Source organism: Maniola hyperantus, chromosome 25, assembly GCF_902806685.2.
Source record: "Maniola hyperantus chromosome 25, iAphHyp1.2, whole genome shotgun sequence".
In the NCBI taxonomy this organism is placed as follows: Eukaryota; Metazoa; Arthropoda; class Insecta; order Lepidoptera; family Nymphalidae; genus Maniola; species Maniola hyperantus.
In genome coordinates, this window is record NC_048560.1 from 6,624,098 (window position 1) to 6,648,352 (window position 24,255).

At 39.2% G+C, this 24,255-nt stretch overlaps 2 protein-coding genes and 1 non-coding gene across 3 annotated transcripts in view; 2 read left to right on the plus strand and 1 right to left on the minus strand.

Moving 5' to 3' along the window:
- Positions 1 to 24,255, minus strand: part of LOC117993757 (spherulin-2A-like) — a 146,028-nt gene that overhangs the window by 27,114 nt on the left and 94,659 nt on the right. The gene's annotated exons all lie outside the window — the stretch shown is intronic.
- maf-S (MAF bZIP transcription factor K) lies at positions 186 to 3,396 on the plus strand. Its single transcript, XM_034981579.2, has 4 exons — positions 186 to 515; positions 1,247 to 1,365; positions 2,364 to 2,466; positions 3,157 to 3,396. Exons 1-4 carry the CDS (start codon positions 471 to 473, stop codon positions 3,301 to 3,303), a joined length of 414 nt encoding a protein of 137 aa, XP_034837470.1. The 5' UTR covers positions 186 to 470; the 3' UTR covers positions 3,304 to 3,396.
- On the plus strand, positions 23,473 to 23,545 carry TRNAV-CAC (transfer RNA valine (anticodon CAC)). The gene has a single exon. It is a non-coding gene; the product is annotated as a tRNA-Val (tRNA).

The window sequence follows — 24,255 nt, forward strand, 5'->3', positions numbered from 1 at the left end:
CACATTCAGCGCCATCTATGAAAATTTTCTCGAACGTTGCCTGGAAACTTCCTCCCTGGTAATATAGTAGATAATCTATGCCTCCTCCTTTTCGCCACGCGCCAAGATAGCCTTGTCGCACAAAATAATATACATCCTATCGCTACTCTATGGTCAAATCTGTGTAGAACAAAAAAAACTCTTGGGTTTCATTTAAAAAAAAAAACCAAAACATCTCTTGAAAACTGAAAAGCTCAATTTTTCGAGTATTTTTATTTGCTTTTCCGTAAATTTTCGTGTTTATTTCATCATAATTCTTGTATTCTGTTTAAAGTCCTATAGTAATTGCAGCAAGAAAAGTTGTATTGGTACAAGAATCTTTCATATTACGTGGTTAGCACTATTGTGCGACTGTGTTCTAGGAACAGTTATTTAGCCAAAATAAATAGAGTAACGGGCATCCCGTTACCACTTCATCGCAAAACATTATTATGCCTCATGATTTGAAGAGCCTAGCTGCGAGGAAAGCTCTCATGGTATGTGTGATTCTTGACTAAAATAAGCTCTTGTAAATTCGCCACTGTTATATACTTAAAATTGGAATAGTTTTGTACAAATTCTTATATTCTACGGGTATCACGTTTCGAGGCTCATTTTTTTGGTACATATCTCTACACAAGATCTACATGTAGGTCTTGCTCAGCTTGCTGGGATATTATAGACATTATCTAACGCCTTGTAAGTATAATTATGTAGGTGGATTCAGGTTTGATTCCTGGTAGGAAAAGTTGCTCTGGTAGTTGGTATCAGCTGCAGCTGAGTACCACCCTACTGGTAAAGATGTGTCATCCAGCATTTCCTATTTGTGGGTCCTGGGGTTTGATCCTTGGTACACACCTCTAACTTTTCAGAGTAAAACTGCAATACCCCTTTCAGGTTAGCCCAGTCCCATCTTAGGCGGTTTAGACTTACCATGTGATATCCCAGTCAAGGGCTGCCTTGTTAATTAATCACTACTCATATTATAAATGCAAAAGTGTGTTTGTTTGTTTGATTTGTCCTTCAATCACGTCGCAACAGAGATTGACGTGAATTTTTGCATAGCTATGGCTAAAGATCTGGAGAGTGATATATGCTACTTTTTATCCTAAAAAATCAAAGAGCTGTCGTGGTATATTTAAAAACCTATATATCCACACAGCGAAGTCACAAGCACCAACCAGCGAGTAAAAAAATATATAAATAAAATGTAATTATAATTTTCCAGGCTCCCTTGTCCCCCACGCCGTGTGCGGAGATCAGTGATGATGAGCTGGTATCCATCTCCGTGCGGGACCTCAACCGCCAGCTGAAGATGCGGGGGCTCAGCCGAGATCAGATTATAAAGTAAGAGTTACACTACTACAGCATTAGTAAGAGGTATAGAATAAGAATAGAATATGTTTTTATTCAAGTAAACTCTTGAATAATAAAAACCAGCTGAGTCAGACTCGTGCACCGAAGGTTCTGTACTATAGTTGTATTTTTGACATTTTGCATGATAAATCTAATATATAAAAGAAAAAGGTGACTGACTGACTGACTGTTTGACTGACTGACTGACTGATATATCAACGCACAGCTCAAACTACTGAACGGATGGGGCTGAAATTTGGCATGCAGATAGCTATTACGATGTAGGCATCCGCTAAGAAAGGATTTTTGAAAATTCAACCCATAAGAGGGTGAAATAGGGGTTTGAAATTTGTGTAGTCCACGCGGACGAAGTCGCGAGCATAAGCTAGTCTAATATATAAAAGGAAAAGGTGACTGACTGACTGACTGTTTGACTGACTGACTGACTGATATATCAACGCACAGCTCAAACTACTGAACGGATGGGGCTGAAATTTGGCATGCAGATAGCTATTACGATTTAGGCATCGCTAAGAAAGGATTTTTGAAAATTCAACCCTTAAGAGGGTGAAATAGGTGTTTGAAATTTATGTAGTCCACAAGCATAAGCTAGTCAAAAACTAATATGCTTAAAAATAAAAGAAAAATCTGTTTTAGAATTCACAGGTTAACCTCTTTCATATGATACCGCACTTGGTATCATATGAAAGAGGTGGTTAATCTTACTTTGAAAGTTGAAAATAATAATTTTGTTCATGAACACATTTTAATTTTTTTTGGTGCTGTAACCACAAAGTTGCGGTTTTCGGATTTTTCTACTACTACACAAATTTCAAACACCTGCTTTACCCTCTTAGGGGCTGAAATTTCAAAAATCCTTTCTTAGCAGATGTCTACGTCATAATTTCAGCCCAACCCGTGCAGTAATTTGAACTGTGCGTTGATAGATCAGTCAGTCAGTCAGTTACGTTTTTCTCTTTTATTTGTAGAATGAAGCAACGTCGACGTACTCTCAAAAATCGGGGATACGCCGCCTCGTGCCGCATCAAACGAATAGAGCAGAAGGATGAACTGGAAACAGAAAAAAGTCAGGTATAGTCCGTACTAAATGACTCCTCACGTACCATTTTAACTCTATGACTCTTCTCTTTACTGAGAAGTGCCACTGGCAAGAGCTAGACCAATAATGCCTCGTTTCGCACAGCTCCTTCGATTTTATAGTCTCAAAAAATTCTCACAACAAAGATGGGGCAATGACGTAATTTTCAATGAGCAAACTGTTTACAACCAAAGACGGCGCTGCCGTCATATACATTAAAAGGAAAAGCTTACTGACTGACTGTCTGATCTATTAACGCACAGTTAAAACTACTGGACTGCGGGCTCAAATTTGGCATGCAGATATTATGACGTAGACATCCGCTTAGAAAAGATTTTTGAAAATTCAACCCCCTAAGGTGGTAAAACGGGTTTGAAATTTGTGTAGTCCACGCGGACAAAGTCGCGGGCTTAAGCTAGTCCTTCTATACCTGGGAAGTACAGTATGCGGCCGAAACTAATGTACATCGACCATTAGAAGGAGATTGCAGATTTGTAGAGCACTGTCTCGGTCGTTGAGATCGACACAACGTCATATAGGTATGAGTGACAGAGACAACGCTCTACAAAGCCGAAATGTCATTCTAAATGCCGATGAACATTACTTTGACTATTAAGTATTCTGTAATATTAGTTACTTAGTATATCTTGGTTTGAGGCCTTAATCGGTCGGTTTGTTTCCAGGAATGGCACGATATGGAAGCGATGCAAGAGGAAAACACGCGCATTCGCGAAGAGATCGAAGCGCTGCGAAGCAAATACGACGCGCTCAAACGCTTCGCTCATCTGAAGAGCATCCCGCTGCCCGCCGAGCTAGATATGCTGCCGTGACTCACCTGATACCTTTAAGTGTATATTATAAAGTTAGGTTTAAGTATTTTATATTAGATTAAGTGTTGATAATAAATTTTATTTTAATCGAAATTTTTGTTTTATTTTAGCAAAACTATTATTTAAAAAAATACAAAAAAAAACAGTACAAATCCTAATGAATCCTACATCTCATTCAATGGTAAACACTACCATATTACCTAATATCTAAAAGTGACTGAGGTTTAGGATTGAATCTCGTCTGCATATACTGAGGGGAAGAAGGAGGAAACACGGCATTCGCGAAGAGATCGAAGCGCTGCGAAGCAAATACGACGCGCTCAAACGCTTCGCTCATCTAAAGAGCATCCCGCTGCCCGCCGAGCTAGATATGCTGCCGTGACTCACCTGATTAAGTGTATATTATAAAGTTAGGTTTAAGTATTTTATATTAGATTAAGTGTTGATAATAAATTTTATTTTAATCGAAATTTTTGTTTTATTTTAGCGAAACTATTATTTAAAAAAATACAAAAAAAAAAAACAGTACAAATCCTAATCCTAATCCTACATCTCATTCAATGGTAAACACTACCATATTACCTTATATCTAAAAGTGACTGAGGTTTAGGATTGAATCTCGTCTGCATATACTGAGGGGAAGAAGGAGGAAACACGGCATCCGCGAAGAGATCGAAGCCCTGCGAAGCAAATACGACGCGCTCAAACGCTTCGCTCATCTGAAGAGCATCCTTTACGTGTATAATAAATTTAGGTTTAAGTATAATTATTTATTAGGTTAAGTGTGTTTATAATAAATTTTATTTTAATCGTTTGTTTTATTTTAGCGAAGCTATTATAAAAAAATACAAGAAAAAAAACCAGTACAAATCCTAATGAATCTAAATTGCATATTAATGCAACTGAGGTTCTAGGATTGAATCTTGTAATACCTACGTATCTTGCCTATACTAAAATCGGCTACGATGTAGGTAAGATAGGTAATATTAGGTACAGTTCTTGCAATTCACGAAGGCGAGTGAACTTTTTTTTTAATAGATAAAACGAGCAGGCGGGTCAGCACCAGAGGAGCCGCCGCGCGATGCGTTGCCGGCCTTTTAGGAATTTGTACTTTTAGTTAGGTTGGATTCACGGGCAGTCAAAGTCAAATGATTTATTCAAAATAGGTAATAAATTACTCGTTTTGATGGTCTGGTATGGTGTTACATTTGTAAGATATAGTGGTGATAATTATTACGCAAACTTAAAACTAAAGCTACGAGGCATTGCGTAAGTGTGCGTGCATGTCAGAATAGAATATGTTTTTTATTCATGTAAACTTTTTACAAGTGCTTATGAATAGTCAGGTAGTTTTAATTTACCACTGGTTCGGAATGCCGTTCCTACCGAGAAGAACCAGCAGACCAACCAGTCGCGAGTAAGCGCTCGCAAACGCACACATTCAGTGTACCTTACTTATACCGATACGACTTAAACACAAGCATGAGCCACTCGCCTTCGTGAATTGCAAGAACTGTATAAGATACCTAATCTATGTAAAATCTATGGACCTATATCTGTATATATAAAATTCAAAGTCCTGACTGACTGACATATATATCAACGCACAGCCTAAACCGCTGGTCTTAGAGACATGAAATTTTGAGGGTGTGTTCTTTGTAAAGAGTAGGTATCCACTAAGAAAGGATTTTTCGAAATTCTACCCCTAAGTGGGTTAAATAGGGGATGAAAGTTTGTACGAAAGTACGTCATTTTTCAAATTATTTGCATGAAAATTGGTATTTAGGTTTTCGGTCACAAATGAAAAAATACGTGTTCCAGGATTTTTGGAAAAACCCCCACCTCTATTTTCTAAATTCCACACGAGCAAAGCCGGGGCGGGTCAGCTAGTAATATTATATAGGAATCAGCTTAGCTTATTTTAGAACACAAACGCTAAATCCGGTACCTACCTTCAGTCATCTAAAGATAATTACCTAGAATGTAGATACATAGTTTCTGAATAGAAGTAGGTATCTATTGCTATCTAAGTTGTACTAAGTGTAATCTATCTTCGACCGTCGGCGATTAGGTTCGCTAACTTAAGTGGTTATCTACTGTTAAGAAGGCAAACCTCCCGCTAAGACTAACATCAGTTTATTTGATTTACGGTATTCACAAGGTACTATAATACTTTAGTTACTGTACCTACTTACATACCTGTTCAATATTTATGTATAAACTTTGCCGTCGCAATGATACTGGCACACTTCACACAGCGCACATGATACACATTAAAAATACATTGACATTAATGTCACTAATATAAAACGAAAATATATTTTATAGCTATGATTGACTTCAGTCACACACACACACCCACACACACACACACACACACACGCACACACAATATTGTTACTAAAATAGCCTAATTTAAATTTAAATTTGTACTCCATATTAATCAATGGATCCAAGGGATGGCTGCGGCGCCCGTAACACAGGTTTACCTAGCACGGACGCCAAAGCACTCCTTCAGGTTCTTATATTTTTATTGTTTCTACCTTTTTTATGTGTACTTGTTTTAAGGAGTCTTTGTCTTGTACAACATTTTTGAATAAATAAATATATTATTATTATTATTATTATTTTAGTCTATTCGGTCGGGGAAAATTAGTAAAAGCGTTGTTGGAAAACTATTGCGGTTGAAGCTGGTGAAACAGTGCGGCACCAGCAAGAGCGGAAGACTTCAACAGTTGCGGGTTTGGGTGAGTTTAGGATATAAGTCATATATACGTAGTTTATAATATTGCCCTATAACGACGGCAACCATACCCACGCAGCTGCTGATAGCAGCCAGCAAGCGGAAAGCTGCAAAGCTTAAACAATACCACTTCCAGCTTAGTTTTGTCATTGGAGTCCAATAAATATTTCATTTATAGGGCCCCAAGGGTCGAGGGTCTAAAAGCACTCGTCTGGTTCGAGTGGTCATAATGTTGTCAAATAAACGCAGACCCTTTAAACGCGTCATTTGCTATGTGCGTGCCCAATTTACTTAGGTACGTATTTTTTTTTTACATTACATTACATTTGATAAACAATAAACGTTTTTCTTTCTTTCTTCTTTCTTTCTTTCTGATAGCATGCGGTTGTTGATTTCTATGTTCATAACCATTAGGTTATGAACAAGTCATTTGTGGGTATGGGTATTACCTTTTGATAATAAAATCCCGCAAACTATTTTGGACTTACCTTTGCACAAGTTTAAAAAATCTATTAAAATATGCTCCTGAAAAAAGCATATTACACAATTGAAGATTATCTAAATGATAAAAGAGCGTGGATTTGACCTGCAGCTCGTTCCGGCGACGCACAAGACTGCAAATACTATTTTATACATGGCATAATCTTGTACCTACCTATATCAAATATTTGAAAAGAGCAACCGCCGAGTTTCCTTCTGGTTCTTTTCGGTAGGAAAGGCATTCCGAACCAGTGGTAGATGCATCCGACTATTCGTAAGTACCTACTTGTAAAAGTTTATTCGAATAAAAAGATTTTTATTTATTTATTTATTTATAGAAATTAACAACTGCACAAAGTTTCAACTCAATCGGATGAAGCGCGAACGCCTGAACGAATGGACACACAAATATAATTTTTATGTTCATAAGTACTCGTAGTACAGAATAGAATAGAGCATGGTTAACTATTTATAATTAGTATACAGTACACGGCCGAAAGTAATGTACATCGACCTTTTGTAGAGCGTTGCCTCTGTCGTTGAGATCGACAAAACGTCATATAGTCATATAGGTATGATGAGTGGCAGAGACAACGCTCTATAAAGCCGAAATGTCATTCTAAAGGTCGATGTACATTACTTTCTGCCGCGTACTGTGCCTATTACCAAATACATACTATTATTCTGTGCTATTACCTATCTATGCAGCCTAATACCGGCTTCCCATGGTGTGTGAAATTGCGGACGAAAGCGGACCAGTCCGCATTGGCGCACCATGAGAAGAGTATCGCTCCTTGGTAGCGCAGACACGTCATACTCGTCGTGTCGTCCATGCCTTGTCCGTGGTGCGTGGTCGTTCGTCGTCTGTGCATGATAATCCGCAGAATCACGGACCCTGAGAAACTATAATATTAGATCACTAGCCGATGCCCGCGACTTCGTACGCGTGGAATTAGGTTTTGTAAAAGTCCCGTGGGAACTCTTTGATTTTCCGGGACAAAAAGTAGCCTATGTCACTCTCCAGGGATTTATCTATACCCATGCAAAAATCACGTCAATCCGTTGCACCGTTTCGACGTGATTGAAGGACAGACCAACAAACCAATAAACAAACACACTTTCGCATTTACAATAAGGGTACTGGTAGCGGGCTAAATCTGGATCCTGAAAGGCAGGACCGGCTTAAGCAATTTGGCGCCGGGGTACGAAGAAAGTTAGCCTGCAACACACCCCCCTCGATGAAAAAAAGGCAGTAGTATGCGAAGGGGACAGGCGTAGTCGCAGCCCAAGTTTTTGTGAAGTCTTGGTATAGTTCCTAGGGATTTTGGCCCCCGTCCCTCGAGGACTGTGGGGCCCTTGGTCCGTGAGCTTGTCACATTTTGCCCGGCTTATCACTCTATTGTTACGCCACTGGCGGTGCCCGCGGCTCCGCTCGCGTGGTCCCAGTGTAGTAGGTACCTATCGAAAATGGCGGTCGCCTTGCGCACCTTAGGACTCTGCGCCCGGGTGCACCGCACCCCTTGAACCCCCGGGTAAAGACGGCCCTGCTGAAAGGGGAATGACAGTTTTAGACAGGCGTAAACAGTAAGTTTAATATCTACGCAAACCGAAAAACAATTTTTAGCGAAATTTAATCACCCAACTTTCTCAATCCAATCTTGAGTTGAATTTTCCGAATATTATCTTCCGAAAAGTTTTCCTATTGTTCTTCATTGAATTTGGAAAATATGGTCTTATGGTGGCTTCATACGACGCGTGATATTAAATGCGTGATGCCTCCTACGTCCCAATACAGTAGTTTTTGGAGTTCCGTATATCAAAAGGAAAAAAGGAACCCTTTTAACCGTCTGTCTGTCGTGTCATTGGAATGGAGATAGCTTATGCCCTGACTTTAACATATAGGCTACTTTTTATCCCGGAAAATGAAAGAGTTACCGCGGGATTAAAAGACATATATTCACGCGGACGAAGTCGCGGGCGTCATCTAGTCATTAATATAATTATATGTATATGCTTACATAGAGCTAGCGCGTATTACGGTGCGGCGAGTTGCGGTGCGTTTTAAAATCCGTAATGTATGAAAATCTGGTGCGGATTCCGCAGTGCGCGCGCTTCTATGTACAACTCGTTTACTAAAAGAATGGACCAGAGGTCGATTAAAAAAAAAAAACTTAACAAGTGGCAGACAAAAATTCGTGGTCCGTGTATCAGTGACCAAGATGCGAACATATACGTACTACGAATTTTTGTCTGCCACTTGTTGAGTTTTTAATTTTTAATCGACGCCAGGTCCATTCTTTTAGTAAACGGGTTGTAGTTTTATAGTTCGCAGATTTTGCGGAAAAAAGCGTACAGAAAAGAGATGGGCAAAAATTGTATGGAGGAGTGCCCCAGAATGTACAGAGATGATATATGTGCCATTTAATAGTAAAAATCTTCTATTTTAAGAAAAAAAAGTCGCATGTTGTTTTGCAGTCGTGGCATTAAGTTTGTAATAGGCAGAGTTCAGGCTGGGGTAAATTTTGTCTATCTCGTTTACCGTGGTGCGCGCTAGCTCTTAGGTACGGTTGCTTCAGCAAATTTTAACAGACACCTAACCGTTAAACAGCTTTACAGAACAAAATGTCAAAGAAAACCATTTTAACGAATGTATGTAACGATAACAAACGGTTAGATTAGTCTGGCAAATAAACGCTTTGAAATCAAAGCGTTTAAGCCGCGCAGTGTGTAGCAAACATTATGTTTTGAGTAATTAAAGCTGGTGAAACTTCCGAGTTGATTTGGAAAACAGGGACTTGATAAGATTCGGCTGCCTTCTAAATGCTCATTGCGTTTATTTTTGCGCGGAATTAATTAATATTTTCACAACGGGCCCCGACGAATCATTTGTTACCGGGATATTGGGACAGCCAAAACTTTGGATCTAATTTTGCTGACTCTACCCTAACGCCGATTTTCTAAATTCCACCCGAGCGAAGCCGGGGCGCAGCTAGTTCATTACAAGCGAACGCTTGACCACAACCACACCTGATGGAAAGTGATGATGAGGCCTAAGATGCGACGCGTTTACCTAGAAGATGCCTATTCACTCTTGTTTTAGAGATAGGTAGGTATATACATATCGGCGATTCAAGATCAAACCGAGAATTTCTTCACTCTAGTTCACTCTGCTATACGACTATAACCATTCAATGCTCAGCTTTTACCTGAGGAGCAAGAATTTCTAGAATCTAGAAAGTAAATAGTGTGAGTCGTTTAGTACGTACCGAGCGGGTCAGTTAGATGAGATCTATAGAACGCACGTTGATAGAGAGGAAGCTATGATGGCCTAGTGGGGAAGCTGTGATAGCCTAGTGGTTAGGACGTCCGCCTTCTAATCGGAGGTCGGGGGTTCGATCCCGGGCACGCACCTCTGACTTTTCGGAGTTATGTGCGTTTTTAATTAAATAAATATCACTTGCTTTAACGGTGAAGGAAAACATCGTGAGGAAACCTGCATGCCTGAGAGTTCTCCATAATGTTCTCAAACGTGTGTGAAGTCTACCAATCCGCACATGGCCAGCGTGGTAGACTATGGCCAAAGCCCTTCTCACTCTGAGGAGGAGACCCGTGCTCTGTAGTGAGCCGGCGATGGGTTGATCATGATGATGAATACAGAGTTAAAACGAGAAAGAGCTATATCTCTAACATAAATCTCTCTCGTTTTAATTCTATCTTAAGTTTGAGCAAAGTCAAAGTGCGCTCTATAGATCTCAGTCTTGACAAAAGGGTTTGTTAAAAAAAAAGTAGGTGATTTTTCCAAGTCTCCAGTTTTCGCGATCCATCCCCATTTGGAGCCGGGCAAAGACAAATTACTTTATTTCTTCCCCTATTTATTTATTATGGCTCCTTCTGCTTTCATTATTTTTTGTTTCCAACTGTCCTCCGTTATTTTCCGGCTGGGTTGTTTATCGACTCAACAGTCCATTGTTTTATTGGTGTAACTTTTATATGTCTACCTCATACCTGTGTACCATAAGTGTAAGGCGCAACGCTCACAGACAGAATGGAGTGGCACAAATACATAATATATTAATCTATGCTCCTACCTTCCGCCTCAGGAAAATCCAAAAGTCATTTGTGGGTATGGGTATTACCTTTTATAATAAAATCCCGCAAACTATTTTGGACTTACCTTTGCACAAGTTTAAAAATTTATTAAAAATATGCTCCTGAAAAAAGCATATTACACAATTGAAGATTATCTAAATGATAAAAGAGCGTGGATTTGACCTGCAGCTTGTTCCAGCAACGCACAAGACTGCAAATTACTTTAGTATACATGGCATAATCTTGTACCTATATCAAATATTTGAAAAGAGCAACCGCCGAGTTTCTTGCTCGTTCTTCTCGGTAGGAAAGGCATTCCGAACCAGTGGTAGATGCATCCGACTATTCGAAAGTACTTGTAAAAGTTTATTCGAATAAAAAAGATTTTTATTTTATTTTACTTTTATGAGTGGCACTGAGTGTACGCTCGACGGAAATTACCGGCGCACGTGGATATGTAACCTGTGTTCTTTTCACCTGACATTGTATGAGAAAGGTGAGAGGCACGATGATTTTCCCCGAAATCAAGCGCGCGACAAGGGTTTAGGAAAAGTATTTTTGAGAAAAAATACTAAACATATAATATTTGCAACGTAAAGATATTTCAACTAATCAGTACCCTTATTTCAGTACCCTTATTATAAATGCGAAAGTGTGTTTGTTTGTTGGTTTGTCCTTCAATCACGTCGCAAAGGTGCAACGGATTGACGTGATAAAGAACTGGAGAGTGACACTGCTACTTTTTATCACGGAAAATCAAAGAGTTCCCACGGGATTTTTAAAAACCTAATTCCACGCGGACGAAGTCGCGGACATCAGCTAGTAAATAAATAAACTAGGTATGTCTAATGTTAAACTGTTTTAGAATTTTCGTAAGTACTCCTAATCTTATTTATTAACGCCCAAAGTTGTCGTAAAAGTTGTAATATAGGAATATTTCGAGGGCTCGTAACTTTAAAAAAAAAATTTTGAAGTCTTGTATATCAATAAATCTAGATAATGGCGAGATCGATACCAAATCGTATCGACACGGTATAGTTATCGAAGTGTTCTGAATCGGCCTGCAGGTCAAACACACAACATAACATATAGCTCAACCGGTATAGGAGTGGACTGAAAACCGAAAGGTCGACGGTTCAAACCCCGCCCGTTGCACTATTGTCGTACCTACTCCTAGCACAAGCCTGACGCTTAATTGGAGAGGAAAGGGGAATATTAATCATTTAACATGGCTAATATTCTTTAAAAAAAAAAAAAACTCTACTTTGGACTTCGCTGCAATCGGGTAAAAACATAGATAGATAACAAGTTATTTATGGGTAAAGACAAAACATGAAGTCCAAACTGTTTACGAGTCCAAATAATATGACAGCAATGGCGGCCAAATTTCCCGCCTCTCACGTTCGCTTTCGTTCAGGAAGCAGGTGCGGATACATTTCAAACTCCACTTAAAGATTCAGAACGAAACGTCGGAGTTTTCGCCACATTTTGCGAACATTACAGAGGTTTTTACTTGACTCTATTCTCTAATATTATTAAAATGTGTTTGTACATTTACATGAAAAAAAACCAGAATCCACGTACAGTGCACGGCCGAAAGTAATGTACAGTGCGACAAGGCTATCTTGGCGCGTGGCGAAAATCGGAACTAACGTTGCCGTCAAGTGTGCCCTTTGTTCTTGTTTGAATATTCTAAGCCTTTGTTCTCCAACAGCGCCCCCCTGTCAATGTCATTCAAGTGCCAAGAGACCCTTGTCGCACTGTAAGTAAGTATTTTTTTAACTTTTAATTAATACAGCTCTGGGTTCCAAGTAGTTTAGAGAATTAATTATTCGAAAGCAATTACCTAATATAACTAACTATTGTAGGTATATTAAAAGAGTAGATATATTATTTTTATTCTACCCTATTTTTCTAAATAATAAGAAAGTAGCAAGGTAGCAATAGTCAGTAGCGACCCATAGTGGTGAAAGCCCCACAGTCCCTCAGGGCCACGATTTTCCCGCCAAAACTTGTAGCTCAGCTGACGTTACGCATGTATAATCTGTGCTCATTTCCGAACTTGCCGCTTTCGCTTTTTTAGGGTTTCGTATCTCCAGAGAAAAAAGGAACCCTATCCTATAGGATCAGTTCGTTGTCTGTCGTGTCTGTCACGACCCGTCAAGAGGATCAAAACCTATGGGATACTTATTCCCGTTGCCCTAGAATCATGAGAGGCAGGTAGCATTTTTTTATAGCACAAGAAAAGGGGAAAATCTGAAAACCGTCAATTTGTGGTAATATCACAAAAAAATTAAGTCTTATTTCTTGTACGATGGTACGGAACTCTTCGTGAGTGAGTCCAACTTGGACTTTACCACAATCAAGAGGCAAAAGTTTTGGGTTCCTGTCTTGTTTTATTTATCACTAGTAAATTTTTTGTTTTCCTTTGGGGACTAGGATAATTTCCCGTATTTAAAAGACAACCTAAGAGACCAACCTCACAAATATACGCGTAGTTTCAAGCTGAAATGGCAATGGGTAGGCCATGCTTGTGCAAATGTACATCATATATTTTTTTTAGTTTTATCATTCTCATATTTTAGAAGTGTAAGGGAGGGAGGGGGGGTTCCGTTTTTTGCCATTCGGCTACGGAACCCTAAAAAGGGTCCCAGCTCAGCATTATGCTGTATGCCTTGTTGCACAAGAATATCATCATCATCAACCGATAGACGTCCACTGCTGGACATAGGTCTCTTGTAGGGACTTCCACACGCCACGGTCTTGCGCCAGCTTGCACAAGAATATACAGCGCTGATCTTCAGCTAGTACCCTGAACCGGGTGACGCTACGGAATCATAAACTGTCAAGTACTTATTAACAATAAATATAATAATAGAATCAGCTAGTTATCATTATAAATGCGACTGTGATAGGTTGATTTGATGAGTATAAGTTATAATAAATATTATAACGTCGGCGCAGCGAGCGAGCGGCGAGCGAGCGGCGGGCGAGCGGTTTGAGCGATCGCTCATTTCTATCACGCGGACGGTTATCCGTTCGCTACGTTGAATTATTGTTACTACCCGCTCACCACTACTACGGGAACCTACTACAGGGTGTTTTATTTTATTTATTTACACTTTATTGCACACAACACAAAGTAAACATTGAGAAAACACATGTTACATATCCTAACGATAACCTAGTTCAAATCACTTACGCAGTAAACCATCTTTGAAGGCTAAGTCACTAGGTCATAAGTCCAGCGCTCCGTCAGCAAGAAACTACCTCATTGCCATACGTGACTCGTGAATTGGGATTTAGCTATATTTTAACATTAAGGTATTTAAACCAAGTGAGAGATGTGAAGAGGGGCAGTCTGTCGTCACACCTCGACGCAGTCTCTTAGTTAGGTTAGATTAGATTTAGGTCGTCACCATGTAAAACTCTGCATCTAACCTCGGTGCAGAGTGCAGACGTTAGGTTAAGTTAAAATGTAAAGATTTAAGAATAAATTTAGTAAAAGCCTATCTTCGTTTCCTTCAAAAATCATTCTGGTTGCCCCTTACGTAACTCACAATACAGGATCTTAATCTAATAGCTGTAGCATGCAAAGGCGGCCTTATCGCTAAAGCGATCTCTTCCAGGCAACCTTTGACGATAGGAATCACGAAAGCACGGGTTGGTGCGGCAGCCGAAAATGGCCCTAGGTATATTATATTATTATAAATTAGACTACATACATTAGGTGTTATTAGAACGCTAGCAAAAACTTAGCGCTATTATTATTTATTATACTATTACTTAAAGTATTACTTGTAGTATTACTGCCGTACTCAGAGTCGCTAATCGTTTCTCAAGATTGAGTTAAAACGAGACAGACTTAAGTAACGATTAAGTGACTCTGAGTACGGCAGTTAGTCATTTAATATTATTCAAACTCGCTATGTAACGTGCAAAACTCGGTATCAATGCCCCGCCTACGATGTGGCTACATTGCCCCGCGGCACCTATCTACGCAACGTTCGTTGACCTCAAGCGTCAGTCAGATGTTTTATTTGCAATACATTGCGAACTTTAAAAGATACAAGATTTGGAATGCACATTCAACTGAGAAGAGGTGAAAATACGTTCTTTTTTGTTTTGTATGGGAGCTTTCGACGTATGTCGTAGATAATAATCGCTGGTACTCTCACGGATGACGGATAGAACTCGGATGACGGAAGTGTAGTGCGTAATCGCCGTCACTGTCGAGAACTCTCGCTCAGTCAAGATTTTTTAACAACTAAACTACGTGAGATAAGAAAAACTTCACATTGGTAGGGGCCAGATCAGATCGGGCAAATCCACGATTTAGCAAAAACGATTTATTTTAGCGTAATCGTCTGATATCACAGGGGTATCATTTTTCTAGTTTGATTTCTAGACGATGCTGCGCAATTTATGGTGAGCTTTTATGAAGGCTTTAAATTATAGCAGCCTGTCCTACTGTTATATTCAGAGCCTCAATAGCTCAACCGGTAAAGGAGTGGACTGAAAACCGAAAGGTTGACGGTTCAAACCCCGCCCGTTGCACTATTGTCGTACTTACTCCTAGCACAACCTTGACGCTTAGTTGGAGAGGAAAGGGGAATATTACTCATTTAACATGGCTCATACTCTTTAAAAAATATATACCTTCTTATATATTAAAAGGAAAAGGTGACTGACTGACTGATCTATATCAACGTACAGCTCAAACTACTGGACGGATCGGGCTGCAATTTGGCATGCAGATAGCTATAACGACGTAGGCATCCGCTATGGATTTTTCAAAATTCAACACCTAAAGGGGTAAAGTGGGGGTTTGAAATTTGTGTAGTCCACGCGGACGAAGTTGCGAGCATAAGCTAGTTTACATGTAAAAGAAAAAGGTGACTGACTGACTGACTGATCTATCAATGCACATCTGGACGGATCGGGCTAAAATTTGGCATGCAGATAGCTATTACTTATGACGTAGACATCCGTTAAGTAGTTTTAAAAATTCAACCCCTAAGGGGGTAAATTAGGGGGTTGAAACATGTCTAGACTGTAGTCCACGCGTACGAAGTCGCGGGCATAAGCTAACCTATTATAATTATTGCGCCATCTAGTTTTACGTATTAAATCTCTTAGGCATTACATCTTAAAGCGCAAGTAACCCAATTTCCCCCTTTCCCCTAAAGGATTTACATACGTATCTCTGGATTCGGTGTCATACAAACATTAGCATCTATCAAGTTAGAGGGAGACAGTGATACGGGCTTGTCGCGTGCCAGAAAGGGACGGAGGAATGTAGTTTCATATTGTGCTCATCTCAATATCGAGATTAAAAGTGACGCTTCGCTTGGCGCAAATTATTAGGCGTAGAGATAGCAAAAAAAGAAACGAAATTTTGAATGACTAATTCTTTCTAAATAATGTCCTAAGTAGAATCGTTTGTTGGTTTGTTGGTTTGTCCTCCAATCACATCTCAACAGAGCAACCGATCAGCACACATATCGAGGGACGTGTGGCCTAGTAGTATAGTATGTAAGTACCTAGGTAGTGTTTTTTAGTTTAGTAAACAAAATAGTTAAAAATTGTAATAATAAAAAATTGTATGTAACCAGTATTGCACGCCACAAAGTGGCAAACTGTTAGAACTTTATAACAAGTATAACACCTAATGTACCTACACAGTTAATGCAATAAAATTTATTCTATTCTATTCAATTCTATTCTATTCTATTCTAGTCGTGACAATGCATATCAATCGATTGCAATTGTTAAGCAACGTTGACCCAAGTCAGTAATTGGATGGGTGACCGTTTTCGTTTCCTCCCGTGCCTCGGAGAGCACGTTAAGCCGTCGGTGCAAGTTTTTATCACTAACGTTTGAAAACAACTGTATTAACTAAGAATCAAAATCTCGTTCTCTTAGTGAGTTTGTATGCGGAAGGATTTGGGAACCCACCGCATTAGTATCCCAAGAGAACTCCTGCCATTATGTGATTAATGGAAAGGAGTCACGACCCTCAGCAATAAAGAATACGACTGTAAAGAAATAAACATTAACTGTGCATAAATTGGTCATTTTTTTATGGTGCTATAAAAATATTACGATAAAACTTAAAGCTAGCTATATCTAATATGTAATTATACAAATCATGAACGCGTGGAATGGTGCCAAGAATACTGGCTGCATTTCCGCGCTGGGCAGGCAGGTCGTTGCGCAAAAAATGAGCCAGCCCATTTGCCATTTAGTATGAAACTGGTATGAATAGAAAGTGATAATATGGCCTTTTGTCCGCGATAGGTTGACATGGCAATCGGAGTATGAGGCGGGGGGACGCCCTGCACACCCGCAGCCCGCACGTCACCCACGCTCGCCCGCACTGGGTTAGCGCGGGGGCTGTCCTCCCCGATTGCCATCTCGACCTGTCGCGTGCTATAAGATAGGACGAGTTTACCTAGAAGATGTCTATTCCATCTTTTTTAAAAATACCGCCGGATGTTGGCGGAAAACAGATCGCGGAAGAGTATTCCATACGTAGATAGAATAATAGGTAGATGTAAGTACTGTGTAACCGCGTATGAGATAGCGATAGCACGACGTAACGATGAATAACACGACAATTATTACCATCGTTTAGTAGTCAATATTTGTATTAACCGATCAACAATATTTGTATTAAACGTTTTTAATGAGAAAACAAGTAAATAACTCATGAGAAATACAATTACGCCACGAATTCTCAAAGTTTGTTTTGCAACTTCTTGTATGTATTCTTGAAAAAAACCAGTTACACGATAAGGGACAAAAAATAGGCGTCTCTGTTTATCACACACTCTGTTTAACACACAAATATTTGCACACTATTAATTTAGTAGAATGTTATGGCCTCTGATTATAGTGTAATTTCCATCTTTCTTGTACAAACATTCTTGCAAATAAATGATTATTTATTTATTTATTTATTTATTCACATTGTAACTTTATCTGTGCTCTCTTTTTAGTGCGAATGGGAAAGCAAACGTTCCTGCATCTACCTTTATTACTCTATCTACGATTCCAAACCTTAGCCATGCGTATGAGGAATGATGAGCTTCAATAGCTCAACGATTGAGGAGCGGACTGAATTCCGAAAGGTCGGCGGTTCAAACCCCACTCCATTGTACTATTGTCGTACCAACTGCTAGCACAAGCTTTACGCTGGAGAGGAAAGGGGAATATTAGTCCTGATAAGCATGGATAATATTCATTTTTAAAAAAGAAAAAAGAAAGAAAATAAAAGATGACGAAAAACGTTTCGTGCGTGTAGATGGAACGTCGAGAACATAAGGATGGAAACTCGCTCGACGTCTTGCTGTACGATGGTAAAAAGGTAAAGGGAGGATAAGATCGAAACGCTTTTCGCGTGTATTTTTTTGCTATCCCTACACAGCGCTCACTTCAGTTAGATGTCGGCAGATGTTTTTGCGCACTATACCTCTGACACAGACACCTTTTTATGTTTAGGTCGGGGAAATAGGTCAACTGGAAGACACAATTTTTTATAGGATACCCAGATGAGCTCATGCGTTGACTGTTTCTACTATTAGACTATCTATTAGTCTACCTAGCCTATGAACAGTGATAGCATAGTGGTTAAGACTTCGGGTTCCTATTCGGGGGGTCCCGAGTTCAATCCCGGGTACGCACTTCTTACTCTATGGAGCTATGTTCGTTTTAAACGATTTGGTATGCTTTAACGGTGAAAGAAAAGTTTGTGAGAAAATCTTGCCTGAAAGTTCTCCATAATGTTCTCAAAGATGAGTGAAGTCTGCCGATCCGCACTTGGCCAGCGTGGAAGACTACATTACCGTCCGCCGTCCCACTACTGGGAACGGTTCTCCTATCAGAATGAGAAGGGTTTACGCCATATTCTACCACGCTGGCCTAGTGTAGATCGGCAGACTTCACACACCTTTGAGAACATTATGGAGAACTCTCAGGTATGCAGGTTTGCTAACGATGTTTTCCTTCACCGTTAAAGCAAGTGATATATATTACTTACTTAAAACGCACATAACTACCCACCCACTAGATTACAACATGGGGTTATTCAAGGGGCGGACCAACAAATTCCTAAAAGGCCGGCAACGCATCGGCGGTGCCTCTGGTGCTGCAAATGTTCATGGGCGACGGTAATCACTTAACATCAGGTGACCCGCCTGCTCGTTTGCTCGCTATCTCTATTTTAAAAAAAATAACTCCGAAATTTAGAGGATCTGCTTTCAGCAGATAGATTTAGCTCCCGGTGACTCTCCTGATGTCGTCCGTCCACCTCGTAGATGGTCTTCCAACGCTGCGCTTTCTGGTGTGAGGTCGCCAGTCCAGCTCCTGGGTTCCCCAACGTCTAACGGTTTTTCGAACTATGCGCCCTGCCCATTGCCACTTCAGCTTCGCAAACCGTTGAGCTATGTCGGTTACTCTACTTCTCCTACAGATCTCCTCATTTCTGATTTGATCACGTAGAGAAACTCCAAGCATAGCTCTCTCTTACATAAATTCCAGCCAAATATCACGGAAGTCTAGTCCAGTCTATTCCAGTACTACTACATCTTTGTTCATATTCGTACGTATGCTCGTATTCCGATTCAAAGGGATATTTTTCCTCTTTGCAAATGCTAGGCAACCAGATTCTGTTAATTTAGGTATCTGTCTTGGATGGATGCTACCCTCTTCGTGGAAACCGCTTTTTGACCCTAAGACATGGTACATGGTAATGGTACAGTCGTGGGATAGGGCACTATTAGCGATGAAGATCAGCAAGAAAAAAAACTCGTTTAGAAGTTGTGTGTTTTCTGGTAAAGTCAAACTCAAAGTCAAAGTCAATTATTATTCATTCAGAATGGGTTACTGATGGGGCACCGAAGGGAAATTGTTAATTTGTAAGATGATAATATAGTGGTGATAACTCTTTGCGTACTTAAAACTAAAGCCACGAGGTAAATTATCTCATATACTACCTACTAACCTACTCTCAGTTGTTTAAACTCCCAGTTGTAATTATGACTTAGTTAGTCGTTATAGCCGTCTCCCTAGAACAAGGACACAATGAGTTGCTTTGCATTCGATATGACTAGCTAGTGATGGGACTGAGCCAATATTATACCTACATATCGATAGTATTGATACGTATCTACTTATCGATTTTTGTGTTTTGAGTAGCAGCCCTTATGATAGTATTATGACTTATGAAAACTTAAATAATTTTAAATACATATCAAAAATTGCCGACCGGCAGGAATCGAACCCACGTACGGCTCGCTTGCTGCCAGTGACGAAATTTGGGATATGTATGTTCACTCAGTACTGAAGCAACTGTTTATGCCATCTAGTGGCGCCACTTTTGCAGCTATCGAAACACAAAATTTTATAATAATAGACATTTTGACATTTATAATATTAAAAAAGTAAGGAAGTATAAGGGAATTACGGGTTAAATGTATTATATTATGTATTAACTAGCTGACCCGCCCCGGCTTCGCTCGGGTGGTATTTCGAAAATCGAGGTCGGGGTTAAATTTCCAAAAATCCTGAAATACATTTTTCTTCATTTGTTTCCGAAAACCCAAATACCAATTTTCATGCAAATAACTTGAAATTTGACGGACTTTCATACAAACTTCCATCCCCCATTTAACCCGCTTAGGGATAGAATTTCAAAAAATCATTTCAATTTCAATTTCAATTTCAATTTTTATTTATTGCATTTCTTAGTGGATACCTACTCTTTACAAAGAACACACCCTCCGAATTTCATGTCTCTATGACCAGCGGCTGTGCGTTGATATATATGTCAGTCAGTCAGTCAGGACTTTAAATTTTATATAATAAAATATATTTAATAATAAAATCCAGGACTGACCCGACTTTATTTGCCAAAATTCTCTAGAGATTATTTATTAGACCTTTTTACACGTTTTATGTATTTTAAACCGCGTATATATTTACTTGCAAACATAGCTTCGTGTTGTTTGATCGAGCCTTGTTTGTGTTGGGGATAAAGGGAAAAATTGGTCAAGTTCGAGGCGGACTCGTCCACGAAGGGTTCCGTATATCATCATCGTACAAGAAATAACGCTTTTTGATTTTTATTTATTTTTATGCATCATAGTTTTTGAATTATCGTGCAAAATGTCGAAAAAATACGACTGTATTACGGAACTCTCGTTGCGCGAGCCTGACTCGCACTTGGCCGGTTTTTTTTTATAATTTTGTTATAACGGCAATAAAAATACACACTATTTGTAAATTTCAACTCTCTAACTATTATGGTTCACGAAATACAGCCCGGTGACAGACAGATGGATGGACGGACGGACGGACTGAGTCTCAGTAATAGGGTTCCATTGGAATCCTTCGGGTACAGAACCCTAGAAATGACCATTTTTAAATTCGTTTCAAAACGTTCAGAAGTGTAACTTTTGCCGTATAATTTTTCAGTGTAAACCTTACAATGTTTTATGAGGCTTAAAACAAGTATGTACCTACATAATGTTTTTTTTTAGGATTCCGTACTTCAAAAGATAAAAAGTGTCTGTCAGTTTGTCTGTATGTCTGTCTGTTAAGACTATTCTCCTCAGGATCGCGTGAAGGTATGGTAGGTAGGAAGGTTTCAAGTTTGAATTAATTCGACTACTTAGGTTGATACGTACGACGATGCCTAAACTTTTTAGGGTTCCGTGCCTCAAAAGGAAAAATGAACCTTTATCACTTCGTTTTCTGTCTGTCGTGTCTGTCAAGAAACCCATAGGGTACTTCCCGTTGACCTAGAATCATAAACTTTGGTAGGTAGGTCTTATAGAACTCGTACTTAAGGGGAAAATTCCGAAAACCGTGTTGTTTGTTGTTATATCACAAAAAAAATTGAATTGTTTTCATGAACAGATATTTTCAACTTTCAAAGATTAATATACCAAATGGGATAACATATTATGAAATTGCTGAACATTCTAAAACACATTTTTACTTATTTTTATGCAAAATAGTTTTTGATCTATCGTGCAAAATGTCGAAAAAATACAAGTGTAGTACGGAACCCTCGGTGCGTGAGTCTGATTCGCACTTGGCTTTATCGATATCATGACCAACACTAATGTGCAAGGAGGGTCGATAAAGAAGCATAAAGGAAAATCTTACAACAATATACAGCGGCGACGAGTTAGGTCGGATGTACCGTTGAAACAAAAATATAAAATTTATTTAATTTTGTGACATCATAATCAACCGCTCACCGGTACACTTTAGGCCATAGTTTGCTACGCTGGCCCTGTCCGGATTGGCAGCCTTCACACACTTTTGAGAACATTATGGAGAACTCGCAGGCATGCAGGTTTAATCGCGATGTTTTCATTCACCGTTAATTTATTACTTGGGTAGTAACCACAGACATAATATTATATTGTACCTATGTACCGTAGGTCTGTAGTAACGCTGCGCTAAATCGCCTTAATCGTGTCTATAACGAGTTGCCAGTGTTCAAGAAGTCGACATTTTTCGGCAGGGTTCAAATTTTTTTAAAAAAGCTATTGCGGCTGTTGTTTCATGCTTTGAGAGATTAATCGATCAGTTATTATTTCTGTTTCAGTTTTAGGTTTTTAATTGTTGTTCTATTGTATTTAATTAAATAATTATATTTTTTTGTTTACTAAATTTAGTAGATTAAGTTATTTATTGTTCCATTACACGTTCGGAGCTATATTTTTTTAAAAAATATGTACAAAATGTGAGCGATCGTTCTTATTATATAGTTGTCCTACAATAGCTGTGTATATCTTTAAGTGGCATGTCACACAGAAAAAGACTGTATTATTTATTTAATAAGCGCATTGTGAACTTCCTGTTGGTGTACCGAAATTTAATCCATACTAATATTATAAATGCGAAAGTGTGTCTGTCTGTCTGTCTGTCTGTCTGTCTGCTAGCTTTTCACGGCTCACCCGTTTAACCGATTTTGATAAAATTTGGTACAGAGATAGCTTGCATCCCGGGGAAGGACATAGGCTAGTTTTCATCCCGTAAAACCAAAGAGTTCCCGCGGGATTTCTAAAAACTTACACGCGGACGAAGTCTCGGGCATCATCTAGTAAATAAATAAAAACAAGTGATATTTAATTGCTGAAAAGTATGTGGAAGTCCCTACACCTATGTCCAGCAGTAGACATCTATCGGTTGACAATCATGATGATGATGATGCTGTTATTAGCTGTTGTTTTTCTACACTCTTAAAGTTTTTTGCTAACCGTACAAACACCCCGAGTCGTATTTGCAACAAATTGTATTTTACTTATCTGTGATTCCTCACAATAGGTCTTTGATGTAATGATACTTAGGGGCTAGGGGGTAATAGTAGGGTATTATAGGATTTTTTTTCTATAAAATATTATTTGTAGGTAAAGAGGTTTTTTCGCAAAAAATATGATCTAAAATCCATACTAATATTATAAATTATCGGCAACCGCCGAGTTTCTTGCTGGTTCTTCTCGGTAGAAACGGCATTCCGAACCAGTGGTAAATTAAAACTACCTGACTATTCATAAGCACTTGTAAAAATTTTACTTGAAAATAACATATTCTATTCTATTCTAAATGCGAAAGTGTGTGTACTAGCTTTTCACGGCCCAACAGTTTATCCGATTTTGATGAAATCAGGTACAGAGTTAGCTTACATCCCGGGAAAGGACATACTTTTTTCTACTTTTCATCCCAGAAAATTAGAAAGATCCCACGGGATTTTTTAAAAATGCGCTGAGCTGGCAGGGAGTGGCTTAAAATTTTAACCTCATATAAAGTTACGATACCAGTATTTCGTCAGATTTATAGCAGTTTCCGTAGTGTAGCGGTTATCACGTGTGCTTCACACGCACAAGGTCCCCGGTTCGATCCCGGGCGGAAACATTTTTTTTTGGTTTTTCATGTAGAATTATTTTTGTTTTTTTTCACACCACTCATCACCAGGGAGGTCTCCTTGAGGGTCAGAGAGACAGAGTGAACTAGAGTGAGAACTATATTGTATTATGTCAAATATTAGGCTGTGGGTGACGTGAAATCAAAGAAAACCACCCGCACAGCCTCTGCCCTAACCCGGCGCGGGCAAGCACAGGTTACGTGCGGGTGTGCGGGGCGTCCCACCGCCTCATACCCCGATTGCCATCTGGACCTGTTGCGGACTATTTATGTTTTGTTACAAGCTCCCTAACTGTCGTGAACTAAACACTGACCTCTAGTGTAATATTGACCCTCGTCGCTTTAATTTTAAGTTCGCGTAAAAATTAACGCTACTATAATTTTTAATTCGGTGGAATTCTGACGTTGTCATTTTTATACATCAGGGGAGTTATTTGTATGAAAAACAGTGTGATTACCACCTGAAGTTCGATTTTACCCAAAATTACATTAAATCCCTATCAATATAAAAAGCCCCAAGACATAACTTCGCACTAAAATAGGGTGCAATCTTTAACAGTGGAAAGTGGAAACTGGCAGCAATGGGATCGGTTGATTTGAGGATGTAATCTTGACTTATATATGTTGAACATTTCTGAGTTCATTTTTAGTTCCTTTTAATTTTAATCATCTTGATGTGCCTAAAAGTACACGCTTAGATT

Excerpts from the sequence above, each read along its gene's own strand:
- maf-S (XM_034981579.2), top strand. The coding sequence starts at position 471 with ATGCCTCATGATTTGAAGAGCCTAGCTGCGAGGAAAGCTCTCATG. Across the intron at positions 516-1,246 it reads CTGCGAGGAAAGCTCTCATG|GCTCCCTTGTCCCCCACGCC; the intron begins GTATGTGTGATT and ends ATAATTTTCCAG. Across the intron at positions 1,366-2,363 it reads AGCCGAGATCAGATTATAAA|AATGAAGCAACGTCGACGTA; the intron begins GTAAGAGTTACA and ends TTTTATTTGTAG.